The 26,039-nt window shown below is 46.1% G+C and overlaps 2 protein-coding genes across 12 annotated transcripts in view; one reads left to right on the top strand and one right to left on the bottom strand.

Moving 5' to 3' along the window:
- Positions 1 to 444: 444 nt before the first annotated feature.
- On the bottom strand, positions 445 to 21,833 carry Fam104a (family with sequence similarity 104 member A). Of its 4 annotated transcripts, XM_052758542.1 has the most exons (4): positions 21,503 to 21,825; positions 13,068 to 13,167; positions 3,012 to 3,074; positions 445 to 1,059 (listed from the first exon to the last, which is right to left on the bottom strand). In XM_052758542.1, exons 1-4 carry the CDS (start codon positions 21,724 to 21,726, stop codon positions 817 to 819), a joined length of 630 nt encoding a protein of 209 aa, XP_052614502.1. In that variant the 5' UTR covers positions 21,727 to 21,825; the 3' UTR covers positions 445 to 816. The 4 variants fall into 4 exon arrangements, with proteins under 4 accessions (XP_052614502.1, XP_052614500.1, XP_052614501.1 ...); XM_052758540.1 differs by lacking the exon at positions 3,012 to 3,074 and having other exon boundaries at positions 21,503 to 21,815; XM_052758541.1 differs by lacking the exons at positions 3,012 to 3,074; positions 21,503 to 21,825 and adding an exon at positions 21,215 to 21,328.
- Positions 21,548 to 26,039, top strand: part of CUNH17orf80 (chromosome unknown C17orf80 homolog) — a 21,127-nt gene continuing 16,635 nt past the window's right edge. For 4 of the 8 annotated variants that reach the window (XM_052758529.1, XM_052758526.1, XM_052758527.1 and 1 more), the window contains exons 1-2: positions 21,841 to 22,428; positions 24,502 to 24,607. The gene's annotated coding sequence lies outside the window, so the exon portion shown is untranslated. Of the gene's footprint in view, positions 21,663 to 21,747; positions 22,429 to 22,460; positions 22,961 to 24,501; positions 24,608 to 26,039 lie in introns of those variants that run through there. The other 4 variants (XM_052758524.1, XM_052758523.1, XM_052758522.1 and 1 more) reach the window with 4 other exon arrangements.

Below are 26,039 nucleotides of genomic sequence, written 5' to 3'. Positions count from 1 at the left end.
GGCAGGGCAGGGGTGCTGACAAGCAGGAGTTAAATCCTCCTTCTCTCAGCTATCGGCAGCTCGTGCTTCATGAGCACTGACCACTGCCTTGGTTATGGGCACTGCAAGGGTTAGCAGTTAAGCTGTTAATAGACAAGTTTGTCAGTTACTAGGTATTTCTTGACTTAGAGACTGCTTGTTCTCTGTAGCATCTGAGGTGCAGACTAAAGAGAACAGATACGGAATTGATATTCTCCCTGGAAATACAAACATGTAACAGACCACCACTAGGGAAGGCGCCTGGCCTCATGGTCTTCAAGAGTGGACGGCGGGTTCCGTTCAGGGAGCACTTCCCATGGACGTCTACATACTAAGAGGTAGTATGGCAGTTAACTTCAGTGCAAGACTGAGTCAAGCTTCTTATTTGGGGAGAAAACTTAAATTTTTTTTCCCATGGAAACTAGATATTCTTTACTAGTTTATTGAGTTAAAAAAATTGAAGATCCCACATTTTAAAGAGGCTCTTACAGTACAATGTCTAATTGACAGATGTGGTTTTCAGTCAGAGGGAGACTTCCTCAGACACTGCCATGACATGGACTTGATTGCCCTCTCTCAAAGAATTCTATAAAAAATTGCTCCCAAGCCCTCTGAAATCACAATAGTGCAGGAAAACCCCAAGTAAACAGCTGCCTGCTGACCCAATACTCAAATATAGACTGAAAGCCAACAGGCATTTTTTTCTCTGTGTGCAACTTTTAAAAACAAATCATTAAGTTGAAATATCCAATCTGCACAGTGCTGTCCCTTCACAGAAGGCAAGAAACTGCCGGAGCATCATGTTGGAGGCCGGCCTCGGTGCTGTAGGCTGTGAAAATGGGCCTCCTTCAGGGTCTGATTGATAAGGAAGTACGGGCCTTGGCACAGTGCAGACTGCTCGGGCACCGGCTGGGGGGTGCTGGGGCAGGATCCGGGGATGATCTGGCTCAAGCTGCTCTCTGGCCCACTGGCCCTGTCCGGGCTGTTGATGCTGCTGCTGCTGCTGCTGCTGCTGCTCCCACCACCGTCGCTGCTCGAAGACTGGAAGAGAAGGAAAAGGCCAGGGTCATATCAGCCAGTCTTCCCGCAAAAAGGCTTTACTTGGGCTTAAAATGAGACGCCCTATTAAGAGTCTTCTTTGGCCAGGCGGGCGGTGGCACATGCCTTTAATCCCAGCACTTGGAAGGCAGAGCCAGCTGGATCTCTGTAAGTTCGAGGCCAGCCTGGTCTACAGCGCGAGATCCAGGACAGGCACCAAAACTACACGGAGAAACTCTGTCTCGGGGAAAAAAACAAAAACAAAACAAAACAAAAAAAAGTCTTCTTTGTAATGGCTAAAGAAAATCCCACTGTGAGCCGGGCGGTGATGGCACATACCTTTAATCAGGAGGCAGAGGCAGGTGGATCTCTGTGAGTTTGAGGCCATCCTTGTCTTCAGAGAGTTCCAGGACAGCCAGGGCTACAGAGAAACCCTGTCTCCAAAAACACCACCACCACCAAATAATAATAATAGTAATAATAATCCATTGTGTATGTGTCCCGTGCTTTTACATTCACTCATCTCTTGAACACCTAAGATGACTCCATTTCCTTGCTACTCTGAAGAGAGCAACAATAAACACAATCGTGCAAGTGCTTCTGTGGTAGGATGCCCAGGAGTGGTATCTCTGGGTCATATGGCAAAAAAAAATGAAACGGATCTAAAAATGACGATATTAAGCTATCCCAGACTTTATGTGGACAGTGGGTATAGCTCATGCAACTAGAAAGGGATCATGAGAAGGGAAGAGGTTTTAAGTAGAGTGGACGGTGTAACAGAACACATGAGACATGAAAGCGGGGTAACACGGTATAAGCAGGAGGGGGGAGAGGAGGAACAACCCCCGAAAGTCTATCCTGAAATGCCACAAAGAAACTGGTTACTTCATGCACTCCCAACACTGGGCTTCACACACACAACCAGCCTGTCACGTAGGAAGTACTGGGTCTAATTCCAGCATGGACCTTGACTGCACACCCTTACGTATATCTGATTTCTTCACTTCTCTGCTTTAACCACTTATCCTAACACTCCCAGCAACTAAAGGTGGCTAGTTCTCAGCTTCAAAGTATCAGCTACTGGCTCAGGGGACAGAAAAGGCATGCCCTATCTACAAACTCTTGACAAAGGTAACTGACAACTTGCACAAGAAATAATGTCCTGTAACCGCTTAGGACACACAATACACTTAAAAATTAGCCTGTCTTGCCAGGCAGTGGTGGCGCACGCCTTTAATCCCAGCACTCAGGAGGCAGAGGCAGGCAGATCTCTGAGTTCGAGGCCAGCCTGGGACACAGAGTAAGTTCCAAGAAAGGCGCAAGGCTACACAGAAAAGCCCTGCCTCAATGAATGAATGAATGAATGAATGAATGAACAAATAAAGAATAGGTTTATAAAAGCTTCCAGAGCTATACTTTCCAAGTGACTATTAAGTCCTAGCTCTCGGTACTAATATGCACACAGATAAGTCACCTGAAACAGCCAGAATGCACTGCTCAGAAGCATCTACTGGTACACCTGACACCCACACTTGTCCACAGGATCTGAGCTGTCTAGCACAGGCACATACCCAGTGCTCACAGGTACTGTCTGTGCAATTAAAGTAGAAATAAGAAAAGGAGTATAAGGAAATCAGGCAGCAGGATTGGCTGGAGTTCATTTTCTTTTTCTTTCCCCCCTTGGTTTTTCAAGACAGTTTCTTTGTGGAGCCTTGGCTGTCCTGGAACTCACCTGCAGACTGTCCTGGCCTTGAACTCAGAGGTCCTCCTGAAAGGCGTGCACCACCACCGCCCAGCTGGAGTTAATTTTTTTAAATCTTAAAGCCAATGCCAAAACAAAAAATTTACTCTACAAAGGCCTCTCCTAAGCTACCTTAACAGCCTAGACTGGCTACCTACACTTTGAGAAGGTCATGAATATTTAAGTAGGTCACTACCCTAGATCAGAAACATACCGAGCAAAAAGTTCTGTCTCCTCTTAGTCTGCTTTCTTTACTGTTTTTCGTTACAGGCACTTTCTGAAAATTAAGGCAAGAACTAGAATAAGTCTTTAGTAAAGTCAAAATTGCATGTCAAGTTGTATGTATTTCAAACTGTAACAGTCAAAATGACATTATTCAGAAAAGATGAGAGCTCATTAACAGTATCCATCCAACTAGCTGGTCTTGGTGGGGTTTCTTGGGCTGCACCTTGCATGGGCATCGCCCCTGCCTCAGCTTGCCACTGCTGAGATTATAAGTATATGCCACCACATCCAATGCTCCAGTTCATTTTTTTGCTTCCTAGTTCATTTTTAATTCTTGCAAACCAACTCATGGTGTCATGGGTAAACTGTCTCACAAGCATACATCCAGCTGAACTGGTTAAATTGTAATACATCCATTACATGTATATGTACCACAAAATTATCCTCACCATTACCAGAGATGCCAGAAACTTAAGAAATCACTTTTTCTTTAGACTAAACCCTACATATAATGTATCATCTGGGTTGTTTGTTTTTTGGTTTTTGTTTTTTCTTCTTAGGCTGGCTTAGATGGCTTAGCAAATAAAGGTATTTACTTGCTGCCAAGACTGACAACCTGAATTTGATCTCTGGGTCCCATGTGTTGGAAGAGAACCAATTCCCCTAAAAGTTGTTTTTACCTCCATACACACAAGCTGTAGCTCGAATGTGCACACACATACACAACAAATAAATGTAATAAAAATCACATAAAAATATTTTTCTGGCGGGCTGTGGTGGCGGCATGCCTTTAATCCCAGCACTCAGGAGGTAGAGGCAAGCGGATCTCTGAGTTTGAGGCCAACCTGGTCTACAGATCAAGTTCCAGGGCAGCCAGGGCTACACAGAGAAACCCTGTCTTTTTTTTTTTTTTTTTTTTTTCTTTCCCCATACCCAAGAGTTTTAAGGCAGCACAAATTGGAGTCAATGATTTTTGTTCTGTTTTGTTTTTTCGAGACAGGGTTTCTCTGTGTAGCTCTGGTGCCTTTCCTGGAACTCACCTTGTAGCCGACACTGGTCTCAAACTCAGAGATCCTCCTGCCTCTGCCTCCCGAGTGCTGGGATTAAAGGAGTGTGCCACCACTGCCCGGCTCAATGATTGTTCTAAGAGAAAGAACACAGGTTGGGTGGGTAGGGAAGTGGGGTAGACTTGTGAAGAGTGGGGGAAGAGGGTGATATGATCAAATCACTATAAAATTCTGAAAATTTAACAAATATTTTTGTTTTTTAAAAACCTTTTCTTTGCCATATACATACTATGATACATCAAAAACCAGTCTGGAAGACACTCGTGGCAAGGTGTTTAGAATCTGGATCTTCCACTGTATTTAACTGCTTTCTTTTCCTTTTCTAAAGCCCCCAGGAGCGAGTGTGAGGGTGTGAGGGTGTGTGTGGGTATGAGTGAGTATGTGTGCGCACCACATTCATATAAAAGCCAGGAGGCCAGGAGAGGGCATCTGGTCCCCTGGGACTGGAGTTACATGTAGTTGTCAGCTGCTGTGAATGCTGGGAACTGACCAGGTCTGCAAGGGCAGTAAGCACCACTAAGACCTCTCTCCAGACCCCATTATTTTTATTTTCTAAAAGTTTTAACCAAAAAATATATTTAGAGAGAAAAATAACCATGAGTAAAGTACGTTACTACAAAACAGAGTAAGGTCTTTAGTTACTTCCAACTTCAAGACCGAGACTCTGAAAAAGCTACTGACTGACTGTCAGTCAGACTCTAGGAAGGCTGTTTCACCTTCCACACATAACTACCGAGGACTCTCAGGCTTGTGGCTCTCTCTCCCCGAGGCCTTCCTTCACCCTCCAGAAGGAAATCGGAAATGGACAACTGGTGGAAAGCCCCGTCCGGCAGCTCCCTGGGGGCAGGCAGGCCTGGGCAGTCTCTGAGCACAGTCACAGTGGCCTTGTGCTGTCGGCCCCACTGCCCTCCCAGCCACAGGTGGCTGATGAAGCTGCTCTCGCTTGGTGATGCTAACTTTCAGTATCAGATGGCTGGAAGGAGATGCTCCTATGCGATGGAACACAGTTCAACTGCCACCCTGTCCAGAACTATCCTTGTTACACCTGCATCTGAAAAGACACCAATTCTTTTACCCAAACTGGTTCCCGGCTGTTTGCTAATAACCTCCTCATGGAAGCACTGACCACTCCGAAGAGTCCTGCTTTGAAAACCTGTGGAAACAGGGCAGCCATTATATCCTCCTAACTGCTGGCAGCACGGTGCAGCCAGAAGGGCGCTGTCCTGAACAAAAATTCTGCAGTCACTTGTGGGCTTCTGGTGTACTCAGGCCCACCTGTTATGCAAACCGGATGATATGAGCACGTCACCAGGGCTGCTCAGGCACTTGGTAAATATTTACTGAGCTCAACTGGGAAAAATGGTGGTAATGCATCCACAGACAACCAGAGTCCACAGCTACTGCTGGGAGAGAAGTGCAGTGGTGCATGCTGGGTAAGCATGGGAAAAGCTCCTAACAGTGGCTCCACTGGATGAGGAAAACTTGGAACAGGCAGGAAATGACAAACCAAGAGAATCAGCATAAACTCAAAGCTCATACAGAAGAAGAATGTCTTGAGAGTGACAAGCTCAGTGTGGTACAAGTGGACTGTGTCAGGAGCTGATGAAACAGAAAACCCACAGAGAGGTCATGGCTAGATTACAAGAGCCACTGAGGCACAGCAGAGGTTCCCAACACTCAGGTCATGCTCAGATCTATCCCAGGGAGTTAGGATCCCAGGGCTCTGGTGTATGATGAGATCTGGAGAAACAGAAAAGAGGCCCACTGATGTTTCCTCATAGGCCAAGCAGGAGGCAGGCACAGGGACTGGGAAGTTTTGAAGGTGTGTGTCATACCCAAGAGGGGGACGGGAGGGCTCTGGAGGGAGATGGAGATGCCCAGCTGACTGAGGACACAGGGCATACACTTAAGAGCAGCAGATACCAGGAACCACTTGCTGAATATCAACACTCCCACAGAGTTTAGCAAGGGAAGGAGGAAGGGAAGGTGCCTGAGAAAGTACCACAGGGCTACAGACAAGCAAAGACAGGTGGGGGAGGGGAGGGAAGGGAAGGGAAGGAAGCTGCAGGTGGGTGAGGTAGGAAGGAAGAGGGGCACAGTGGCAGACCAGAGAGGTGCAGGCTCAGAGGTACAAAGATAAGAAGAAAACCCAGCAGATGCCTCTGGGACCCTGGCAAGCTGGTGACAGACAGGAAGACGGCAAAGATCTAGGAACTGCAATGCAGAGAATGAATACACGAAAGAAGGTCATCTTTATTTTCTCAAACTCCTCACCAGAGATGCTGCCCCCCGGGTAGGCTTGCTTGTAATTCTATCTTTACCAGGCTGTGACATTAGTTTAAATAAACGAATGATAACCCCTTTACACCATGGCAGAAACTGAACACCTCTAAGTACTGTTTTCTAGTCATAAGCTTTAGAAAGCAGCCCAAGCAAGCCTATTAACTGTGGAGTCTCTCTGCTTCATAAACTCAGAATGAAGCCAGGTGTGGCAGTCCATGTCTGTAATCCCGGCGCTCTGGAGACGGGAAGACCAGGAGTTTAAGGCCAGCCTGGACCATCTGGGCTATGAGACTCTCAAAAAGCCAACAAAACGAGTACAGGACACAGAGAGATCAAGCTAGAACAAGGATGGAAGCCTCCTCCCTGATGGCCAGCTCTCTCACTGCTGGAGGATGCTATGCAGGCTGCTGAGGGAGAACTCAGTTGTGGACCCTCAATGTTACACTACTGAGCGGCCAGGCAAGAAGTACACACTGCTGCCAACGGCGGCACTGAGTCAGTAAGAAGGTAACCAACCTCGCGGGATGTATTGGAGACCTACTCCAAGGGGTACCACAAATCTGTCCAAAGGCTGGAGGCTGGGGAGGTCCTAGGCCTCAGCAGGGAAGCTAATGGACTCATGTACCCATCCAACTGCCATCTCAATCATGCTGTTTCCACCTACAGATAAGTGCTACGTAAGTCTGGTAAAACACTCGGCCACACGTGGGACTTACACATCATTTCTTCTCTAACATCAAAGGTTGAGAAGGAGAGAATGGAGGAGTCAGAGGAAGGACTGGAGTGAGGTAGAATACCTGTGCAGTCTGGATCTCACAGGATCAGTGTTTACTGGCCAAGACCTGTGCAAGCTCAGACCTGTCTAGCTGGTGAGATGGCTCAGGGGTAAAGGTACTTTATTACCATGCCTAACAACCTGAGTTCAGTAGTCAGGACCCACAGAGTGTAAAGAGAAAACCAACTTCGACAAGTTGTTCACTGTTCTGTGTAAGTATTACACTAAATAAATAAATGTCATTTTTAAAAGTTAAAGATTGGGCCTGTCAACATTCTGTCATGGAGAGAAAGGACCTATGAGCCCCTACCCCAGGACAATGGTAGTTGTGGGGGAGGGAGCTCACAAAGCTTCATCCCTCCCTGAGTATCTATAGTTAATGGCTGCAGGGCAAGGTCCCAACACGTTCTATGGAGCATCCATTGCAAGGAGTCTATGATCCTATAATAACTTCACCCACAATCCTGCAGCAACCCTAATGAAACTCAGTGGGTCATCAAAAATAGTAAACCAAAAAATAATCGAAGACAGGAAAGTATCTGGGTGGGAAGGGAACAGAAAGGGAGAGGAGGAGTCGATATGATAAAGTGCCTTGCATGTATGCATGAGATTGTCATAAGGAAGCCTATTATTATGTATAATTAACATATGCTAACTAAAATAATCAGAACCAGAATGTGTGTGTATTTATCACTGAGAACCACATGCTTCCTCCCTTTATTACAAAGGGAGGAAGGGAGGGCATTTTAGAGTTTTTTTGTTTGGCTGATATTCTGTTTTGTTTTGGAAACAGGGTCTCACTGTGTAGCTCGGGCTGTCCTGAAACTCACTATGTAAACCAGTCTGGAGATCTGCTTGCCTCTGCCTCCTGAGTGCTGACTAGGTGTGTCACACTTTGGCCGATGCTATGCCCATCTAGAAAAAACCATTTTCATCTTTCAGGCCCTAGTTTCTCTTCACCTCCATCTCCACATTCACCAATGCTTTCAATTTACATGAACCTACAAAGAAAACCCTCTCATGGCAATATGATGGCACACTCCTGTAATCCCACAGAGAGAAAGAGAGGCAGAAGGATGAGAAGTCTAAGACCAGCCTTGGCTATCCCAAGAAACTATCTCAAAAAAAAAAAAAAGGTAATTTCAAAAGTTCATTTGTCGCAGAGTTATAAACAACCCTAAATCCTCACACAAGAGTTAGCCAAAACAATGCTGTATTTTAGCAAATACCTACTACTCCCAAAAAGATTCAAGATGGAAAAAATTGAGAGCTTTATTTAGTTGGGCCTTCAGTCCCAGTACTTGAGAGGTGGAGACACGATCACAAAAAGTAAGTTCAAGGCTAGGCTCTGCTACAGTGAGTTCCAGGCCTGAGTGGGCTCTCCTGTCTTAGAAAAACCAACCATGACCAGGGAGATGGTTCCTCCATGGCGGAGAGAACCAACTCCCACAGTTGTCCTCTGACCTAGACACATACACATTAAACATGTAATATGCTAAATAACTGTAATGGTAATTAGTAAATGTAATACTAAATTAGACAATAAATCTAAATTTAAAGCAAAATTAAAAATGATCACTTTGATATTAAACATTTCTAAAATATGCCCCACTGGGAGCTGGAGGAATGCCTCAGCAGCGAAGAACACTGGCTGCTCTTGCAGAGGACCTGGGTTCAGTTCCCAGTAACCACATTGTGGCTCACAACCTTCTGTAACTCTAGTTCCAGGGAAACCTACACCCTCTTCTGACCTCCACAGGCACATAGTGCAGATATACATGCAAGCAAAACACTCCTACACATGAAATGAAAATTAAAAACATCTTTTTAAAAGATTATGCTAGCCAGGCAGTGGTGACGCACGCCTTTAACCCCAGCACTCGAGAGGCAGAAGCAGGAGGATCTCTGTGAGTTCAAGGCCAGCCTGGTCTACAGAGGACAGCCAGGGCTACACAAACCTTGTCTCAGGAAAAAAACAAAATAAAACAAAAACCAAACACAATCAAAACAAAACAAAAAAAGATTATGTTAAACCGGGCTGGGGATATAGCTTAGCAGTATAGCACTTGGCCTGGCATGTGCAAGGCTCTAGGTCCTACATGTAAGTAAATGAATGAATGAATGAATGAACAAGTGAATAAATAAATAAATGCTATATACATCCCCACTGTCGCCTAACCGCTAGTTCTTCTGAGTTACAGCAGTGACTTTGAAACCCTGTGGACCCCCTCCCTGCTTCTGTTATTTTGGGCACACCTCCCTACTCTTACTAAAAACATTCCTGGGGCTTCAGTATTAGCACCAGAATTCCTCTCTTCCTGCAAACGCAAGGAGGCACGTGCTGCTTTAGGAAAGCCACTTGCTGCAGCTCCACATCTTTCCAGTCTATTTCCCATGATCTCTCGGTTCTGGGAAACACTGGTGAGGGGACTCTGCACTCTAAAAAAAGGTACCACTTTCATTTATTCATGTAGAACCTCTGTTTACAGGGCACACACCCGAGTACCAGAAGGCAGGTTTGCATGTGAACATCTAGTGTAATTTATAGACACTAAAGCTATGTGGAAGAGCATCACTCCTACATGTGCACAAGTACAACTCAAACCAGCAAGACTAGCCCCTCTGAGTCTAACTGGCTTGTTAAGTTAACAGAAAAAGAACTCTAAAGTTATTTTAGTATTTCAAGAAATCCCCAGAAATGGTTTTGTTTTGTTTTTTATGTGCATTGGTGTTTTGCCTGCATGTATGTCTGTGTGAGGGTGTTGGAGCCCCTTGAGCTGGAGTTAGACAGTTGTGAGCTGCCATGTGGTTGCTGGGAATTGAACCTGGGTCCTCTGGAGAGCAGCCAGTGCTCTTAACCACTGAACTCTCTCTCCAGCCACAGGAAATGGGTTCTTACCTCACTCTAAAGGAACCAAATCTTGTCGACCCAGCCTTAGAATTAAGAGGTTACTACTTTTATTAAGCCAGTAGTTTAATACATAAATGACAATATTAGTAATTTATTCTTCTCTTTTATATACAATTATTAGAAAGGAACCAAATGTCTCCAAAGCTGTTTTTTCTGTGTTTTTTTTTCTTTTTGAGACAGGTTTTCTTCATGTAGTTTTGCTGTCCTGGATCTCGCTCTGTAGACCAGGCTGGCCTCGAACTCACAAAGATCCACCTAGCTCTGCCTCCTGGGTGCTGGGATTAAAGGCATGTGCCACAGCAGCCCAGTTCCAAAGCTGTGTTTATGCTCCAAACAGAAGCTATTCCAGTGGGGAAGTCAATCACTTGGGCTTCACTTCCCACTTTAGAAGACCCTCTGCCTCTCCAGGTCACTCACCACCCCAGCCCAGAGCAGCTCAGCACAGCACAGAAGCCTCTGTCCAGCAAACAACACTGAAAGTAATGGTTAAGATGCCAAGCTGGGCGAGCTGCCATGTTACAGCGGCCTTAAGCTGTAATGAGGACCAGCTAGTCCACACTTCAGACTGCTGCTTCCAACTGGTTCAACAGTGGAACTTCTCTGGACGAGTAAGAAAAAGATATGCGACCCAACAGTTCAGTCACAGGCCACCATTTTCTTCTGGGACACCAATGCATGGATGGTAGAAACTGAGTCAAGGGTATTTTCTACAAACTACAAGTAAGCAATATATCCTGGCATGGTGGTTCACACTTTTAACCTCAGCACTTGAGAGGTAAAGGCAGGTAGAATCTCTTCAAGTTCAAGGCCAGCTTGGTCTACATAGCAAGTTCCAGGATAACAACAGCTACAGGGAGAGACCCTATCCACCCCCACCCAAAACACACAAACACACACAAAAACAAAACAAAAAACCCCAATACTAAAATGCATGTGCTTAAACTAAGAAAACAGAGGGGCCTGAGACATGGCCCAGCAGTTAAAAGTGCTTACTACTCTTTTAGAGGGCCCAGGGTTTGGTTCCCAGCATCAACATTAGGTTGCTCACAAGCACTCCTATCTAATTCTAGGGGAGCTGGTGCGCTCCAACCTCTGCAGGCACTTCCAATCATGTGGTGTACATAAACTCACACAGGCACACACATATACGTAAGTAAAAAATAAAGAAGACAGCCGGGCGGTGGTGGTGCACGCCTTTAATCCCAGCACTCGGGAGACAGAGGCAGGCGGATTCTGTGAGTTCGAGGACAGCCTGGTCTACAGAGTGAGTTCCAGGACAGCCAGGGCTATTACACAGAGAAACCCTGTCTTAAAAAAACAAAACAAAAACAAAAAAAATATTAAAAAGAAAAGAAAAAGGACAAAACCAGGTCCAGTGAGACAGCTCAGCAGGCGAAGGCAATTGCCCCAAGTCTGATAACTGATTTGATTCTTAAGCTCCACAGTGGAGGGAGAGAACTGACCGATGCCTCTGTGTAGGTCGACCCCTGCCTTCCACAGTGCTCACCCCCAGAACACCACACACACACACACACACACACACACACACACACACACACACACACACACACACACACACACGAAGATAAGTAAAGATAATCTTTTAATCTTTAAAAAGGGAACCAATTTTTAAGTCAAAAAAGGCGACTTTTTTTAATCCTGTTCTAACGCATCAAAACCACAGACAGAATGGCGGCAAGTCCGTGGCTGTTACTGCTTAACTTAAGATGCTCACGGCATACTCTGATCTCTGGTTTCCTTCATCTCCAGGATTCCACAATCATCCCATTCAACAAGAGCTCAACAGCTTTTTGGCTAAACACTTTGTGGTTTTGTTTTTGAGACAAGGTTTCTCTGTGGCTGTCCTGGAACTCACTCTGAGACCAGGCTGGCCTTGAACTCCCAGAATTCACCTGCCTCTGTCTCTGAAGTGCTGGGATTAAAGGTCTGCGCCATCACCACCCAAGCAGGTTAAACACTTTTTCAAAAAAGAAAAAAGGAGACTAAGATTTTTAAAGAAATGCTATCAGAACTCCAGTCTACTCATGTCAGGAACACACTGTAGATTAACTGGTCCTGAAACATGAAGGGCAGTGTCCCCTCATTGGTGACTTTGGACTGGTGGTTCAGTCTAGATACAAGAAAATCCTACTAGTGGGAACCAAATCAGCAGGATCTGTGTGTGTAAAGACCCTACTGTCTGTCACTATAGCATGACAACTGTCAGGGGCCACAATGTATAGGCATGATTTACCCTCAGCACTTCAACCTTGAGTTCTGTTCCCAGCCTTATCAATTCCCAACTGCACCAAAAATGTTCCCACAGCAGAGCACTCTTTCTAGAAAACAAAAGTTGCAAAGAACTCTGAGAGTGTGATCCCCACCTCTACCACACTCTCTACACCTCCCAACTTTGTGGATGAACACTTTCTAGAACACACTGAAGAATGAAAACCCTTTAAAAGGGGATCTGTGCCAGGACTTTAATCCCAGGACAAAAAGGGATCTGTGTACACACACTGTACACACTCTGCTGCTTACAACTGCTATTGAATCAAGTAACAAATATGTCTCCCCTGAGGACAATTACAGTTCATGAGCTACCAGGAAATGGGTTGTGGAAATAAAATTAGAGGATTCAAAGGGGTTTCCGAGGTCCATGAAACTACTATAGATGGGTGGGGGTGTGTGAAAATGAACACGTACACACTGCTTACCTGGCAGGGCAGCCACCACTCCTCAAAGAGGATTTGCTTCAAGGAGCAATACAGGCCCGGGGTGACCCTAGCACTAAGGAGGGAAGACAGCCGCAAACTTGAGGCCAACCAGGTTTGACTTCCAGGCTAGCCACGACTACTCATCAAAACTCTGCCTCAAAATGAGACAAGTAAGCATCATGGATGGAAACGACCAATCAAGGCAGGGGAGGTACTCTCTGAACAAATGAACTCCTATCAATTATGCAATGGAGAGCAGGCCATGCAGCTGAGCCTGTGGTCACCTGCCTACCTCTGTGTCCCAGGAGTCCTGGAAGATGGGGTTCCTACTGCTCCTTTTGGTCTGGGGTGGGAGGTGGCTGTCGTCATCACTGCCATTTCTTCTCCTTTTCCTGAAATGTAAACACAAGAGGAAAAATAACCAGTTACGGAGCTCGTAGACACAATGAAAAACCACAACAACCTACAAAATTTACCCTCTAGCCTAAAAAACTAGTCCACCACGACATCCCAGTGGGAGGAATTCTAGCATTCCAGTACTGGGCACTAAGCAGAGACAGCTAGTAAGGCCAAGCCTTACAGGGAAAGGAACGGAGTGACAAGAGACTCAGTTTCCCCTCGCCGCATCCCCTGAAATTTATAATTCCAAATCTCCACTTGCCCCACAGAACACTGAAGTGGGGACGTTGACTGCCTGTTTGCCCTGAAATACACACAAGATGGAATCACACAGGCGAGAGGTTCTAATGCTCTGCTCGTGGGGGTGGAGGAGGTGTCCATTCCTTTGCTTAGGCCACACCACCGGCGCTGTACGTCACTGCAGTGGGCTATCGCTCAGTGACAGATATGCTGGTTAAGACTGCCAGGTTAAAGCGGGGAAACAAATCACATCTTTCTCTAGCAAGTGTTCTCAGTCTGAGAGAGTGTATGTTTATTTAGACTATCTACAAGAATTAGGGGCTATCAGAAGGATTTTAATCCCAAACTAGAAAACAGGAATAAATGAAAGGAGGAACAGCTCTCTGACCACCTGCCTGGAACACCGTGACCAAAATGGCAGCCACAAATAATGTGGCCATTTACATTTAAAGAAACCAAATTTTAAAATCCATATATCCTGCGGGGATGATGGCTTGCACTTCTGATCCCAGAACTCTGTTCTGTACAGTGAGTTCCAGGCTAACAAGGAAAGACTGTCTCAATAAAGCAAAATTATTAACTTAAAAAAATAAAAAAATCCAGTTATTGCCAGGCATAGTGACTATGCCTATAATGCCAGCATGCAGGGAACTAAGGCAGGAGAATCACTGCACATGAGGCCAGCCTGGGCTACACTGAGTTTCAGATCAGCCTAGCCACAATGTGAAGCCTTATCTGATTACACTGAAGAGCATAGTCCCTTCACTACAGAAGCTCTACTGGAGTCACCATATGCAGCTTTGGCTAAACAGAGTGCCAGGACTACCTAACTACCAACATACAGAGAACAGCCAATGTACAAACAATTTGTGCCCAACCCCGTGACCAACTCTGACCAGACAACACCTCCTTCAGGTTACCTCACGCAGCTACCCCAGACTCAGCCATGCTGCCTACTACCTTCCCAGCCATATTGTTCAACTAAGACCAAGTACTCACTGGACCACTCAGGGCGCCAGGCCTCACTCCTCCCAAGATCTGCCTAATATACCAGCCCCCAGCTGCTCCTGTACCAGCCTTCTTCAGTACTGAAGCCAGCTTCCTCACAGGCTGAGTCACGGCAACCCAATGTGCTCCTAGCACATTCACCAGAAAGAGGCTGGCTGCAGTCCTGCAGCTACTGCTGCGGCAGCCACTCCCATCTCTACATGGCCAGTATAAATACACTGTGGGAGTCCACAATCCGCAACATCTTCATGCACAACCACCGGTACTACACAAAAGCCTGCTGTGCAGTACGGGCTCCTGTTTCCATGTGGCTCTATGCCTCTGACAGCAAGAGCACATGCTGGGTGAAGGGCAGCTTGTTCTCATTGGAGCAATGCAACCTATTCATCGTACTAAACTTGTGGACATGCTGGAGACTGAGGACTCAGAACTACGTCATACACTCGAGTCTCCAGCTATCTGCTTGAAGGCTGATGGAACTGTAGCTGGACTCTCTAAAGGCTGCCCAGATGGCAATCAACAGCTGCTGCTTTACCCTGCTGGGGTTATGGCCATTTAAAAGCCATCAGGGGGCTGGTGGGGTAGCTCAGCAGGCAAAGGCCCTTGCTGCCTAGCCTGACAACCAGGGCTCCGCCTCAGGTCCTACATGGTCGGAGGAAAAAACCGACTCTCACAAGTAGCTCTCTGACCTCCACACACTCAATTATTAAATATACTTTAAAAATCAAGAGTAAGGTCGGGTGGTGCTTGTGCACGCTCTTCATCCCAGCACCTGGGAGGCAGAAGCAGGCACATCTCTGTGAGTTCAAGGACAGTCAGGGCTACACAGTGAAACCCTGTCTCAAAAAAAAAAAAAAAAAAAAAAAAAGATTATTGTAAATTTCCTGTAGGAAATGTTACAAAATATAAATTTTAAAAGGATTTTTTTTTTTTTTTGATCCTTCCCAACCGAGACAGGGTTTCACTGTGTAGCCCTGGCCTTAAACTCACAGAGACCCATCTGCCTCTGCCTCCTGAGTGCTGAACCACCACTGCCCAACCAACTTTTTTTTAAGACAAGATCTCACTATGTAGCCCTGGCTGTCCCAAAACTCACTATGTAGACCAGGGTGGCCTCCAACTCAAAGATCCACCTGTCTCTGCTTCCCAAGTAATGGAAATAAAGGCATACATTACCATGCCCAGCAGAAAAGGACATTTTGATCCTTATATACTGAAAACACAAACAAGCAAACAAAAACCTTGTCTAGTGAACAGCACCAGTCCTAAATTATTTTACTTAAAATGACAAAAAAGTATGTAATAACTCACAAAATACAAAAACAAATGACTTGTTTTTAGACCCTAGGAAAAAGAAGGTTCAGCAAAGAACAAAAATTCAAAGATACTGTAGGTCTGCAGTTCTTTTCTGTGAAACAGATTACCATCAGCACTGTTTTGTTAACTTTAAGATTTATTTTATGTATATGAATGTTTTGCCTACATGTATGTACACATGTGTACCTGATGTCCATGGCTGTCAGAAGAGGGCAATGGATCCGCTGTAGCTAGAGTTGCAGATAATCACCATATTGGTGCTGGGAATTGAACCTAGGTCCTCTGCAAGAGCAATAAGTGCTCTTTACTGCTGGACCATTTCTCCAGCCCTCAGCTCTTTTGAAATAACTGAACTGATAACTGAGTGAGGAAAAAAATTAATTATCAAACTTTTGCTTTAATAGGCTCTTTAAACAGTAAAAAAATAGTTCTACTGGACAGCACTGACTGAGTTCCATATGTCCAAAAGGCAGTGCCAGTCTGCTCTACACAGAATTCCAGGGCAGCCTGGACTATACAGAGACTGCCAGTGTGTGTGTGTGTGTGTGTGTGTGTGTGTGTGTGTGTGAGAGAGAGAGAGAGAGAGAGAGAGAGAGAGAGAGAGAGAGAGAGAGAGAGAGAGAGAGAGAGAGAGAGATCCAAAGAAAAGAACAGACAAAGGCTAGTTTAAGTATGTACACTATGGTCTCATGTACAGTTAGGAGCTCTCTGTGTACATCAAGTCCCTAACACAAGGCTTTGAGTGGAAACCAAAATCACCACTCTGGCTCAGGAACCTGTACTCTGAAAACTCTGAAGACCTCCAACTCTTTTTTTTTTTTTTTTTTGAGTCAGAGTTTCTGTGTAGCCCTGGCTATCCTAGAACTCACAGTGCAGACCAGGCTGGCCTGGAACTCAAATCTGACTGCCTCTGAGGCCTCCTAAGCTGAGATTAAAGGCTGTGCCACTGCCCAGCTATCTAACTCTTAAGAATGAGTTTACAGCCGGGCGGTGGTGGCGCACGCCTTTAATCCCAGCACTTCCCAGCACTCGGGAGGCAGAGCCAGGCGGATCTCTGTGAGTTCGAGGCCAGCCTGGGCTACCAAGCGAGTCCCAGGAAAGGCGCAAAGCTACAAGAGAAACCCTGTCTCGAAAAACCAAAAAAAAAAAAAAAGAATGAGTTTACACTCTACACCCTAGATTAGGATTGGAGTAAGGAATGCATGGCTTTTTGTTGTTGTTATTATTACTATTTATTGTGCATACAGGCAGGATACAACTTCGAATACTGTGATTGGTTCTCTTCTGCTTTACAAAGGTCAAAGGCTCCAGGTACTGAAGCAGACAGGTTGCACAGCAACTACCTTTATATCCGAGCCATCAATGGCCCTGGTGTTGTTTTAAAGCAGGCTCTCACTCTGCAGTGTAGGCTGCCCTCAAATTCATTCCTGACTCTCAAGCCTCTAGGTGATAGGACTGCATGTGTGAGCCACTGGGCCTCATCTTTTTTTTTTTTCCTGTGAATGAGTGTTTTTCCTGTATGTATTCATATGTACCACAAGCATGCCAGAAGAAGGCATCACATCCCTTGGACCCGGAGTTAGAGATGGTTGTGAGCTGCCATATGGGTGTTAAAAACCAAATCCAGCCGGGCGGTGGTGGCGCACGCCTTTAATCCCAGCACTCGGGAGGCAGAGCCAGGCGGATCTTTGTGAGTTCGAGGCCAGCCTGGACTACCAAGTGAGTTCCAGGAAAGGCGCAAAGCTACACAGAGAAACCCTGTCTCGAAAAACCAAAAAAAAAAAAAAAAACCAAATCCAGGTCCTCTGCGAGAGCACCAAGTGTTCTTAACCACTGAGCCATCTCTCCAGTCCCATGCAGGACTCTTCAAAATGGTTTGTTTGGGGTTTACAAGTCCTCCGATGGGGTATGTATGAAAGAGAGAGAGACAGACAGGCAGACAGAGAGAGACAGAGACAGAGACAGGATGAGTCAGGCACAGGACTAGCAATGAGGAAGGAAAATTGATGCTTTTTTTTTTTCTTTTTTGGTTTTTCGAGACAGGGTTTCTCTGTATAGCTTTGCGCCTTTCCTGGAACTCGCTTTGTAGACCAGGCTGGCCTCGAACTCAGAGATCCGCCTGGCTCTGCCTCCCAAGAGTGCTGGGATTAAAGGCGTGCGCCACCACCGCCCGGCGCTTTTTTTTTTAATGGCTTATTTTTATGTTATGTGCATTGGTGTTTTGCCTGCATGTACATTTGTGTGAGTGTCAGATCCCCTGGAACTGGAGTTACAGACAGGCCTAGGAGTTCTGACCAACCTGAAGACAGAATGACTTATCTCACATAGCAATATCGTAGATCCTCTTTCTACTTCTTACCCTTCTCCCAGAAGACTGGCTAGCACTTGCACAATAATCTTGAACTACTTGAAGATTAAAAACAAGACAAATACTAGGTTTTTAATTTTGGCATAGTATGGGGGGGGTGTCGTTTTCTTTGTGGTGCTTGGGTTGAACCGAGGGCCTTGCACATGCTAGGTCTTAAGGGCTCCACTGACCTACACCCGAGACACAACCAAGTTTTAGTAACCATTAAGTGGGTACGCTATTATAAATCTACACCAGTGCACGCTTTTGATGCCAGCATTCAGGACACAGAGGTGAGCAGATCTTTGTGAGTGAATCTGAGTCCAGCCTAGTCTATAACAAAGAGCTACAAGACAGCCAGGGTGACGTAGTGAGGCCCTGTCTCAAAAGATAACTAAACAAACAAATAAATAAAACCTTAGTATATAAATCTAAACCAAGAGGCTTCTGCTTCTACCCCAATAAAGGCAATTTACATGGGGATGTGCAGTAAAGCAGTGTCTGCTGGGACTCAGGTGGCACCCAATCAAAACTCACGGTGGCAGCAGACTAGCCCCTGAGCTGTTCTTTTATCAGTATGCCAACAGCTGGTTATGCTTGGCGCTGCTGAGTCACTCCCACCAAACTGTGTGAGCCTGACCAAAAATTGTTATGTCCTCATCTGTAATAGGGAACAAGAATAGCAAAGGGCACTCTACAGTTCTTATCTACTTCTGGGGAAGCCATCTAAGACATTTGTTTCTCACGGCACAAATGCCACCTCTTGGGCCTGTGAGTTGTCCTCTCCTTTGGGGGGTAATGAGTTAAGAATGAGCTCTCTGTAGTCTCCATTTTCGTTGTTCTTGGCTTTTATAGATGCCACGCTAGAAGCACTCAGCTTTCAATAGCCTTACTAATAAGGGGCATGATCACTGTCTACAAACCAGGGCCTTGTACATGCTAGGTCTTAAGTCATACTGCCGTTTATTTTTACAGGCGCCCTGTAACTGATTAGATTCTCTCCTTTCCACCTAGGTAAAGAAAATTGCTGGACACTTATTACCCCCAAGAACAGCTGACTCCATCAGCTTCCTTATTCACTTCTGTCCTGTCTTCCTGGTCCTCTTCAAGAACCTGGGCAGATGTCATCAGAGTACAGAAACTGCTTCTCAAGTGTTCTTTTTTTGAGACGAGGTCTGGCTAGCCTGGAACTTCAAGTTGGCATCAAACTCAGAGAGATCCTCTACCTCTTGAGTGCTGGGATTAAAGACAAGTGAAACCACACTCCATCTCAAATGTTTCTTTAAAAGAATTTCTTGCTGTAGGGTGTCTCTCTCCCAATTCCTATGTAAAAACTAGGGATCTGTGGTAAGGCAGACTTCCTTGCCACCCACACACCCACCTTGTACAGCCCTCATGTTCTCTGAGCTCAACCCCTCATCTCCTAACTGAAGAACAGGATCCAGAGACAGGAAAGACACTGGAGCTCAAGAGAAAAGTGGGCAAGAAAGGTCTGTCCTCACCAAATGGCTTATTTTAAAGAAATCACCAGGAGATAGAAACACACTAAGATTCCTGTGAGTAAATTAGAGAAAAAGAATCTCCGTACAGCACAAACTCTGACTACTAGCCTACAGCACCAGATAAAAGAATCTGTTCGTGGTAGAAAATGCTGAGGGCTGTCAGATAAGGGAGATAATCCAAGAATCCAAAAAAATGGCAGTCAGCTCAGGCTTAGTGTATCTAAAGGTCCCAATCCTAAAGGTGTAACTGTAACTGGACCATAATTTCAACTTGGCCTAATTTAAATCTTTCAATAGTCTTTAATAATTGGCAAGATTATGGCTTCATGCTATCTGTACAATCAGTAAGACTAAACCTTTTGGTACTGCATCAATGCCACAGGTCAGATTATAACTCTGACAGGCACCTTATAATTTCCAATTTAGTTTGATCATCTTGTCCACACAAGTACAGGCGTTCTGCCACAATTACTATATAAACAAAACCAACAATTCAGTTCTGTCTAGGAACTCCAATTTTCAGCACTGGACCAAATAATCTCACCTCCACATTTTCAACACTGGACCAAATAACCTCAGGACGTTGGTGAGCCTCAGTCCCAAAGAATAACCATTTCAAGGAGAAGTCTTAAAAAAATGACTACATTCACAACCAATTAATGCAAGGACTAAGACACAGGGGTTGGGAGAAGGCTCAAGATTGAGAAAACGTGTTGCGGTCACAGGGAACTGAGGTTTTTTCCATCTATAACTCTAGTTCCAGAAGATTCGATGCCCTCCTCTGGCTTCCATGGACACCAGGCACGTACACACGCACGCGGTGTACATGCATACATGCAAGCAAGCAAGCACTCACATGCGTAAAAATAAATGAAATCTTTTAAAAGAGAAAATAAAAAAGCAACCCTGTGAGCCACCTGAAAGCCTGAAACTACTATGGAATAAAGAGACGTGAACCTGGATAGACTTAAATAATTAAACGCGTCTGAGTCTGTTCTTCATCAAGAAAACGGAAAAAGTACAACTTGGTGATGTACAGGTCGTCAAGCTCCGTAGTTAGGAGACTTTCTAATAAGAAAGAAAGCGGGTCCTCTTCGTTTTGAGGCAGAGCATCCCAACTTACTTCTTCCCACCTTCCTGAAGACAAAAATGAGAAGGCAAAAAGAAACCTCACCTGCATGGGGCCTAAGGCTCGCAGAGGCCGCCTGGGGCCTGAGGCCAGGCTCAGGGGAGAGGGTAGCCAGCATTAACTCGCAATGTTTTCCACCTCCCGCCTCACGGCCAAACGGCTCCTCCTCCAAACAGTTTAGAATCCTGCCTGTTAATGCCACAACCGGGTGGGTCACAACCCGCCCGGGTCCATCTGCCCTTCTGGGTTTACAAGAGATCAGGACACAGCGCTGCGGTCTGCCCTAAGCCCTCCCAGCTGCAGGGTTAAGCCCAACCCCCGCCTTTCCCCTGACCTTGGGGCGCCTGCAGCTCCCCGCCCCGTCGCGTCCCGTCCCCCCTGAGAGGCGCCTTCTTGAGGGGCTGCCTCTTCAAGCCCGGCTATTCCTCCCATCCCCCTACCCGCCTAAATTTAGAAAAGCTTTAGGTCCAGCGTCCGTCTTGGAGGACCGAACAAACCTCATTCCAAAGTGGAAAGGGCAGAAGTCGAAGAAGCAAAACAGAAAAAAAAAAAAAGAAAGAAAGACGGCGAAGGAGTTAGACCGGGATTCCGGAGAGTCACCTCTCTCGGCTACCCACAGGGTCCAGGTGACAGAGGCGGCGCAACCTTCTCCCCGCCTCCTCCGACCGCAGAGCAACGCAGACGGAGGAGCCTCGTACCATCCGGGCTCCGTGCGCCCCTCGGCTGCGTCGCGCCGATCCTCGGGCCGAGGGGCCGCGGAGAAAAGTGCGGGTCCCTTCCCTCACCTGGGGCGGAGGCGCTCGCTCATGGCAGCTGGTGAAGGCGAGCGACGCGGCGCCACTCGGCGCCGACAGCGAACAGACGGAGTTGTGTTCCGGCGACCGCCACGCCCACCCCCACGGGCCTGGGCTCTGGCCGCCGCCGCGCGGGTGGAGGCTGCGGGCGGTGAGTACCCCGCAGGCCGACCCGTACCACCGCTACTTCCGGCGTCCCCTCCGCGCCCCCCCATGTCGCAGGCGCCGTGGTACCGTCCTCCTGCGGCTGCGCAGTGGCGGGCCGCGGGCCGCGCTCGCCCGTAACCCCGCCCTCAGGAAGAGGCCCGTCCCGAGAGGGAAAACAGACCTGGAACTTCCAGGGCTCCGGGTAGGTGTCCGAGGCACCCGCCTGTTTAAAAACAATCCGGGACGAGCTGTAAAAGTCAAGCCGGGTTGGAAAAAAATTAAATTATTGGACACTAACGGATGCTTCCATCTGCGTAAAATCTCTGGGAGGTGAAAATTTTAAAGAAAAGAAAGAACCGGGCGAGCTCCATCAGGCACTGACGCGGACGGCCACAGGTTCTGGGTTCCATGGTTGGAAGGTGTTGGTGAGCTCCGGGTTCGAAGGGAGCGCCACGTGGAATTTCGCATCTCGAGAGGTGCGGAGCCGGTTCCGTGGAGTATCCAAGGGCTGGGCTGTTTTCCACGAGCTTTGTTGTAGGTCGAGAGAGGAGTGCAGACGAGGCGAACGGACTAACGGAGTCCCAGCCCCGACCGGGAGCGGTACCGCCCACCTGCTAGGAAGCAGCCGGGCAGAAAGGTGTGGGGAGGCGGGCAGGCGTGGGAACGCGGCGGTGAGAGCTGGCTCGGGGCGATGTGAGCGCGATCAGAGGAAATCACGAGGTCCCAGCCGGGCGTGCGTGGTGCGCACCTGTCATCCCAACCCTTGGGAGGTAAAGTCATCCTCGACAAGGAAACGAGTTCGAAGCCAGTCTGGGCTACTTGAGACCTTGTCTCAGATTTAAATTTTTTTATTTTATTTTTTCAAATAAGTGTATTCTGGGCCCGGGATACTTGGGGAAGTTTTAACTCTGGTTTTCAGAAGGATCCCCAGTTATCTGCCAGGGGCATAATCCAATTATTTGTATAGGACTCAGTACTTGGTCACATCACAGCTCTCCGCTTAGTTCTGATCGTTTACAGAAGTTGACGTTCAAAGTTTCTGCCAAATACGTGAACAATGATGCACAAACATGGGGGTCTTGGAGAGACGACTGCAAGAAGTCAGGCAGGAAAACGGGTCCCTTGTTGAGATGTAGGGTATAGGGCCAGGCATACTAACTCAAGTAAGTCTTTAATCCCAGCACTCCGGAGGCAGAGGCAAGCCGATCTGTGTGAGTTTAAGACCAGCCTGGTCTACCTAGAGAGTTCCAGGGCAGACAAGACTACACAGTGAGATCCCATCTCAAGAAAAATTAGGAAAAGGTACTGTTACAACTTGAAAGCTTATGGATTGGCTTTCTCGTGTGCGGTTTGCAAACGAGATTACTAACAGTAAGAATAATCACTGTGGACTCACTCCTCAGAGAACAGTTTGATTTTTGCATTTCATGAAGGATAAAGTGCTGGTTGATTTAATAGATATTTATTTTGTAAGTGGTTCCAGCTTCAGGGTTTTTTGATTTGGGGGGTGGGGGGTTGTTGTTTTGTTCTTTGGTTTTTCGAGACAGGGTTTCTTTGTATAGTCCTGGCTGTCCTGGAACTCACCAGTAGATCAGGCTGTCCTCGAACTCAAGGGGTCCACCTGCCTCTGCCTCCCGATTGCTAGGATTAAAGGCATGCACCACCACACCTGGTTATTGTTTTGTTGTGTTAATCTATTTAAGTGGTCAGGAGATATTTTCAGTCTTGGTATTAAATAGTTGTAATATACATATTTATTTACTCATTCAACAAATGTCATATACCAGCTTCAGTGTTAGAGGCTTTTTTCTGTTTGTTTTGTTTGTGTGTGTGTGTGTGTTTTAATGATGATGATGATTGTTTGAGAGATGGATGTGCAGTCCAGGTTGATATTAAACCACCTCAGCTTCCTGAGAGCATTCAGAGGTAAACAGTATGCTTGGTGATGCTAGATTTTGAGAACGTAGCTGTGCTAGGATAGATATGTTCCTTGTTCTTTGGAACCCAGCTGAGCTTTGGAATTAAACATTCTCCTTTCCCAACTCTAGAGGGTAACAGAGATAAATGATGTGTAGTAATAAATGTTTGAAAATATTTTTACATGATACACATTTATCAAAAATCTCAAACTAAGCAATTAATTACAAATTTATGTGTACACAATAAATAAATTTGTAATAAAATTACAAAATTATTTGTACACAATAATCAATTGTAGTACAAATTAAAATTAAAACAATTGGGGCCAGGTGGCACACACCTTTAATCCCAGCACTTGGGAGGCGGAGGCAGGTAGATCTCTGAGTTTGAGGCCAGCCTGGTGTGCAGAGGGAGTTCCAGGACAGGCAGAACTACAAAGGGAGACCCTGTCTCAAAAAACCAAAAATAAATAAATAAATGGGGATTATGTCCTTCTGTACATTGTTAGTTTTAATATGTATGTATTGCTGATATTAATATTAGCAGAGATTAATTTCTCCTGAGTTATGGAAACTACCCCATCCCCCATCCCCCCCCCCCTGCCCCAGCTCTCATGAATCCCAGGCTAGCTTCAATCTTTCTCTAACCAAGGCTGACCTAATTGTCCCATCTCCACTTCCAAGTGCTGGGATCATGACTCTCTACCACAGCATCAGGTTTTGTGCAGTGTTGGGGATAGAACCCAGGGCTTCATGCTTGCCAGGCAGGCGCTCTACTGACTGAACCATATCCCCAGCTGACAAAGAGAGTTCTCATGAGTCCTCATACCCAGTGAATCTTGTTTATGTAATGTTAGAAACTGTTCTAACCAGTTTTTGTAGCCCGCATGAATGTTATTATCCTTCCTCATTCCATCCTTGAAGGACAAGTTCAAGAAGAGTGAATGTGATGTATTGAAGAGTTCCTGAGAGTGGGAGAGGTTCCAAGTGAGGAATACCCACCTGGAGGTTCCTTTTATCTCTACTAAGTGTACGTATGTATATGTGCCTGCATGAGTTTGTTTATATGAGTTTATTTATACTATGTGCACACACTGCCCCAGAAGGTCAGAGGACACTAGATTCACTTACAACTAGAGTTACAGGTGGTTACTGTTAGGTCTCAAACCCAGGACAAATGGCTAAGGCGCCTGTTTAACATAACAAAGTGGACCTGTCCCATCGGTTCTCCCATCATCCTTCAGTCCCTACCTGTTACAGGGTATGGCTGGCATACCCCTTCCCCTACCCTGAACTCTCTAGCCCAGGGGATAGGCTACCCTTCTCCCAGCTGCCCTTCCCTATATAATCCAGCCATTTTGATTTCCAGGCCCTTTCATCTAATCTTTACTCTCCTGTCTCTCCCCTCTCCCCTCTCCCCTCCCCTGGCCCAGCTCAGGGTCTTGTTCACTCTGGACTGTCACAGACGTCTCTGCTTCTGGTTATGTTCTCCCTTTTATCTACAGTCAACTTTCTCTCCACCATACCTAGGAGCAGTCATGTCCTTTTTTGTCTCTTCTCTTTCACTCAGTTATGAGCTGCCTGGTGTGGGTGCTGGGAACAGAAGCCAGGTCCTCTGCAGTAGCAGTGCAGTAGGCACTCTTAACTGTCAGAGGTCTTTTTTTGGACCACCAGCTCCCAAATAATCACATGGAGACTTACTGGTTATGAAAGCTTGGCCTTAGCTTAAGCTTGTTTCAATTGGGCCGGGCGGTGGTGGCGCACGCCTTTAATCCCAGCACTCGGGAGGCAGAGCCAGGCGGATCTCTGTGATTTCGAGGCCAGCCTGGTCTCCAAAGCGAGTTCCAGGAAAGGCGCAAAGCTACACAGAGAAACCCTGTCTCGAAAAACCAAAAAAAAAAAAAAAAAAAAAAAAAAAAAAAAAAAAGCTTGTTTCAATTAGTGCTTATAACTTAACTAGTTTTTATTAGTCTATGTTTGGCCTCATGGCTCATTACCTCTCCTCAGTACTGTACTCCAACTTCCCTCACGTCTCACTAGCAAGTCTCTCACCTCGGATTCTTCCCCAAAGTTCCTCTCTCCCCGGAAGTCCTGCCTGTCCCCTCCTGCCTAGCTATTGGCCATTCAGCTCTTTATTAAACCAATCAGAAGGTGCCTTAGGCAGGTGAGGTAAAACAGAGACATCTTCACACAGTGTGATCAAATATTCTGCAACACTCAACTGCTCTTAAAAGCCCTAAGTAGTTCCTTTTTTCATGGTTAAGGGTTTTTAAACAATTTCATTAAATTTATGCAACTTCCACTTGACATAAATAACAAAATTGAATTCTGGCTGACATTTTAAATGTCTTTTCCTTTGACTAAGCATTAATTTATTAAATCTTTTGGTTTGATTTTGTTGTGGTTATTGTTTGGGGTGGGGTTGTTGTTGGGTTTTTTTTTGAGATAGTCTCACTAATGTA

This window comes from Peromyscus californicus, unplaced genomic scaffold (assembly GCF_007827085.1).
Source record: "Peromyscus californicus insignis strain IS unplaced genomic scaffold, ASM782708v3 Scaffold_3__1_contigs__length_106647218, whole genome shotgun sequence".
NCBI lineage: Eukaryota > Metazoa > Chordata > Mammalia > Rodentia > Cricetidae > Peromyscus > Peromyscus californicus.
The sequence above is the reverse complement of the archived record's forward strand: the minus strand, read 5'-3'. Positions and strand labels throughout refer to the sequence as shown.

What these genes read in the sequence shown, in the direction of transcription:
- Fam104a (XM_052758542.1), bottom strand. Translation starts at nt 21,726, where the DNA reads ATGGGGGGGCGCGGAGGGGACGCCGGAAGTAGCGGTGGTACGGGTCGG. An exon ending in AGCGAGCGCCTCCGCCCCAG is followed by an intron (nt 13,168 to 21,502) that starts GTGAGGGAAGGG and finishes TTTACATTTCAG; the next exon opens with GAAAAGGAGAAGAAATGGCA. An exon ending in GAGACAGAACTTTTTGCTCG is followed by an intron (nt 1,060 to 3,011) that starts GTATGTTTCTGA and finishes CTTCTCTTCCAG; the next exon opens with TCTTCGAGCAGCGACGGTGG.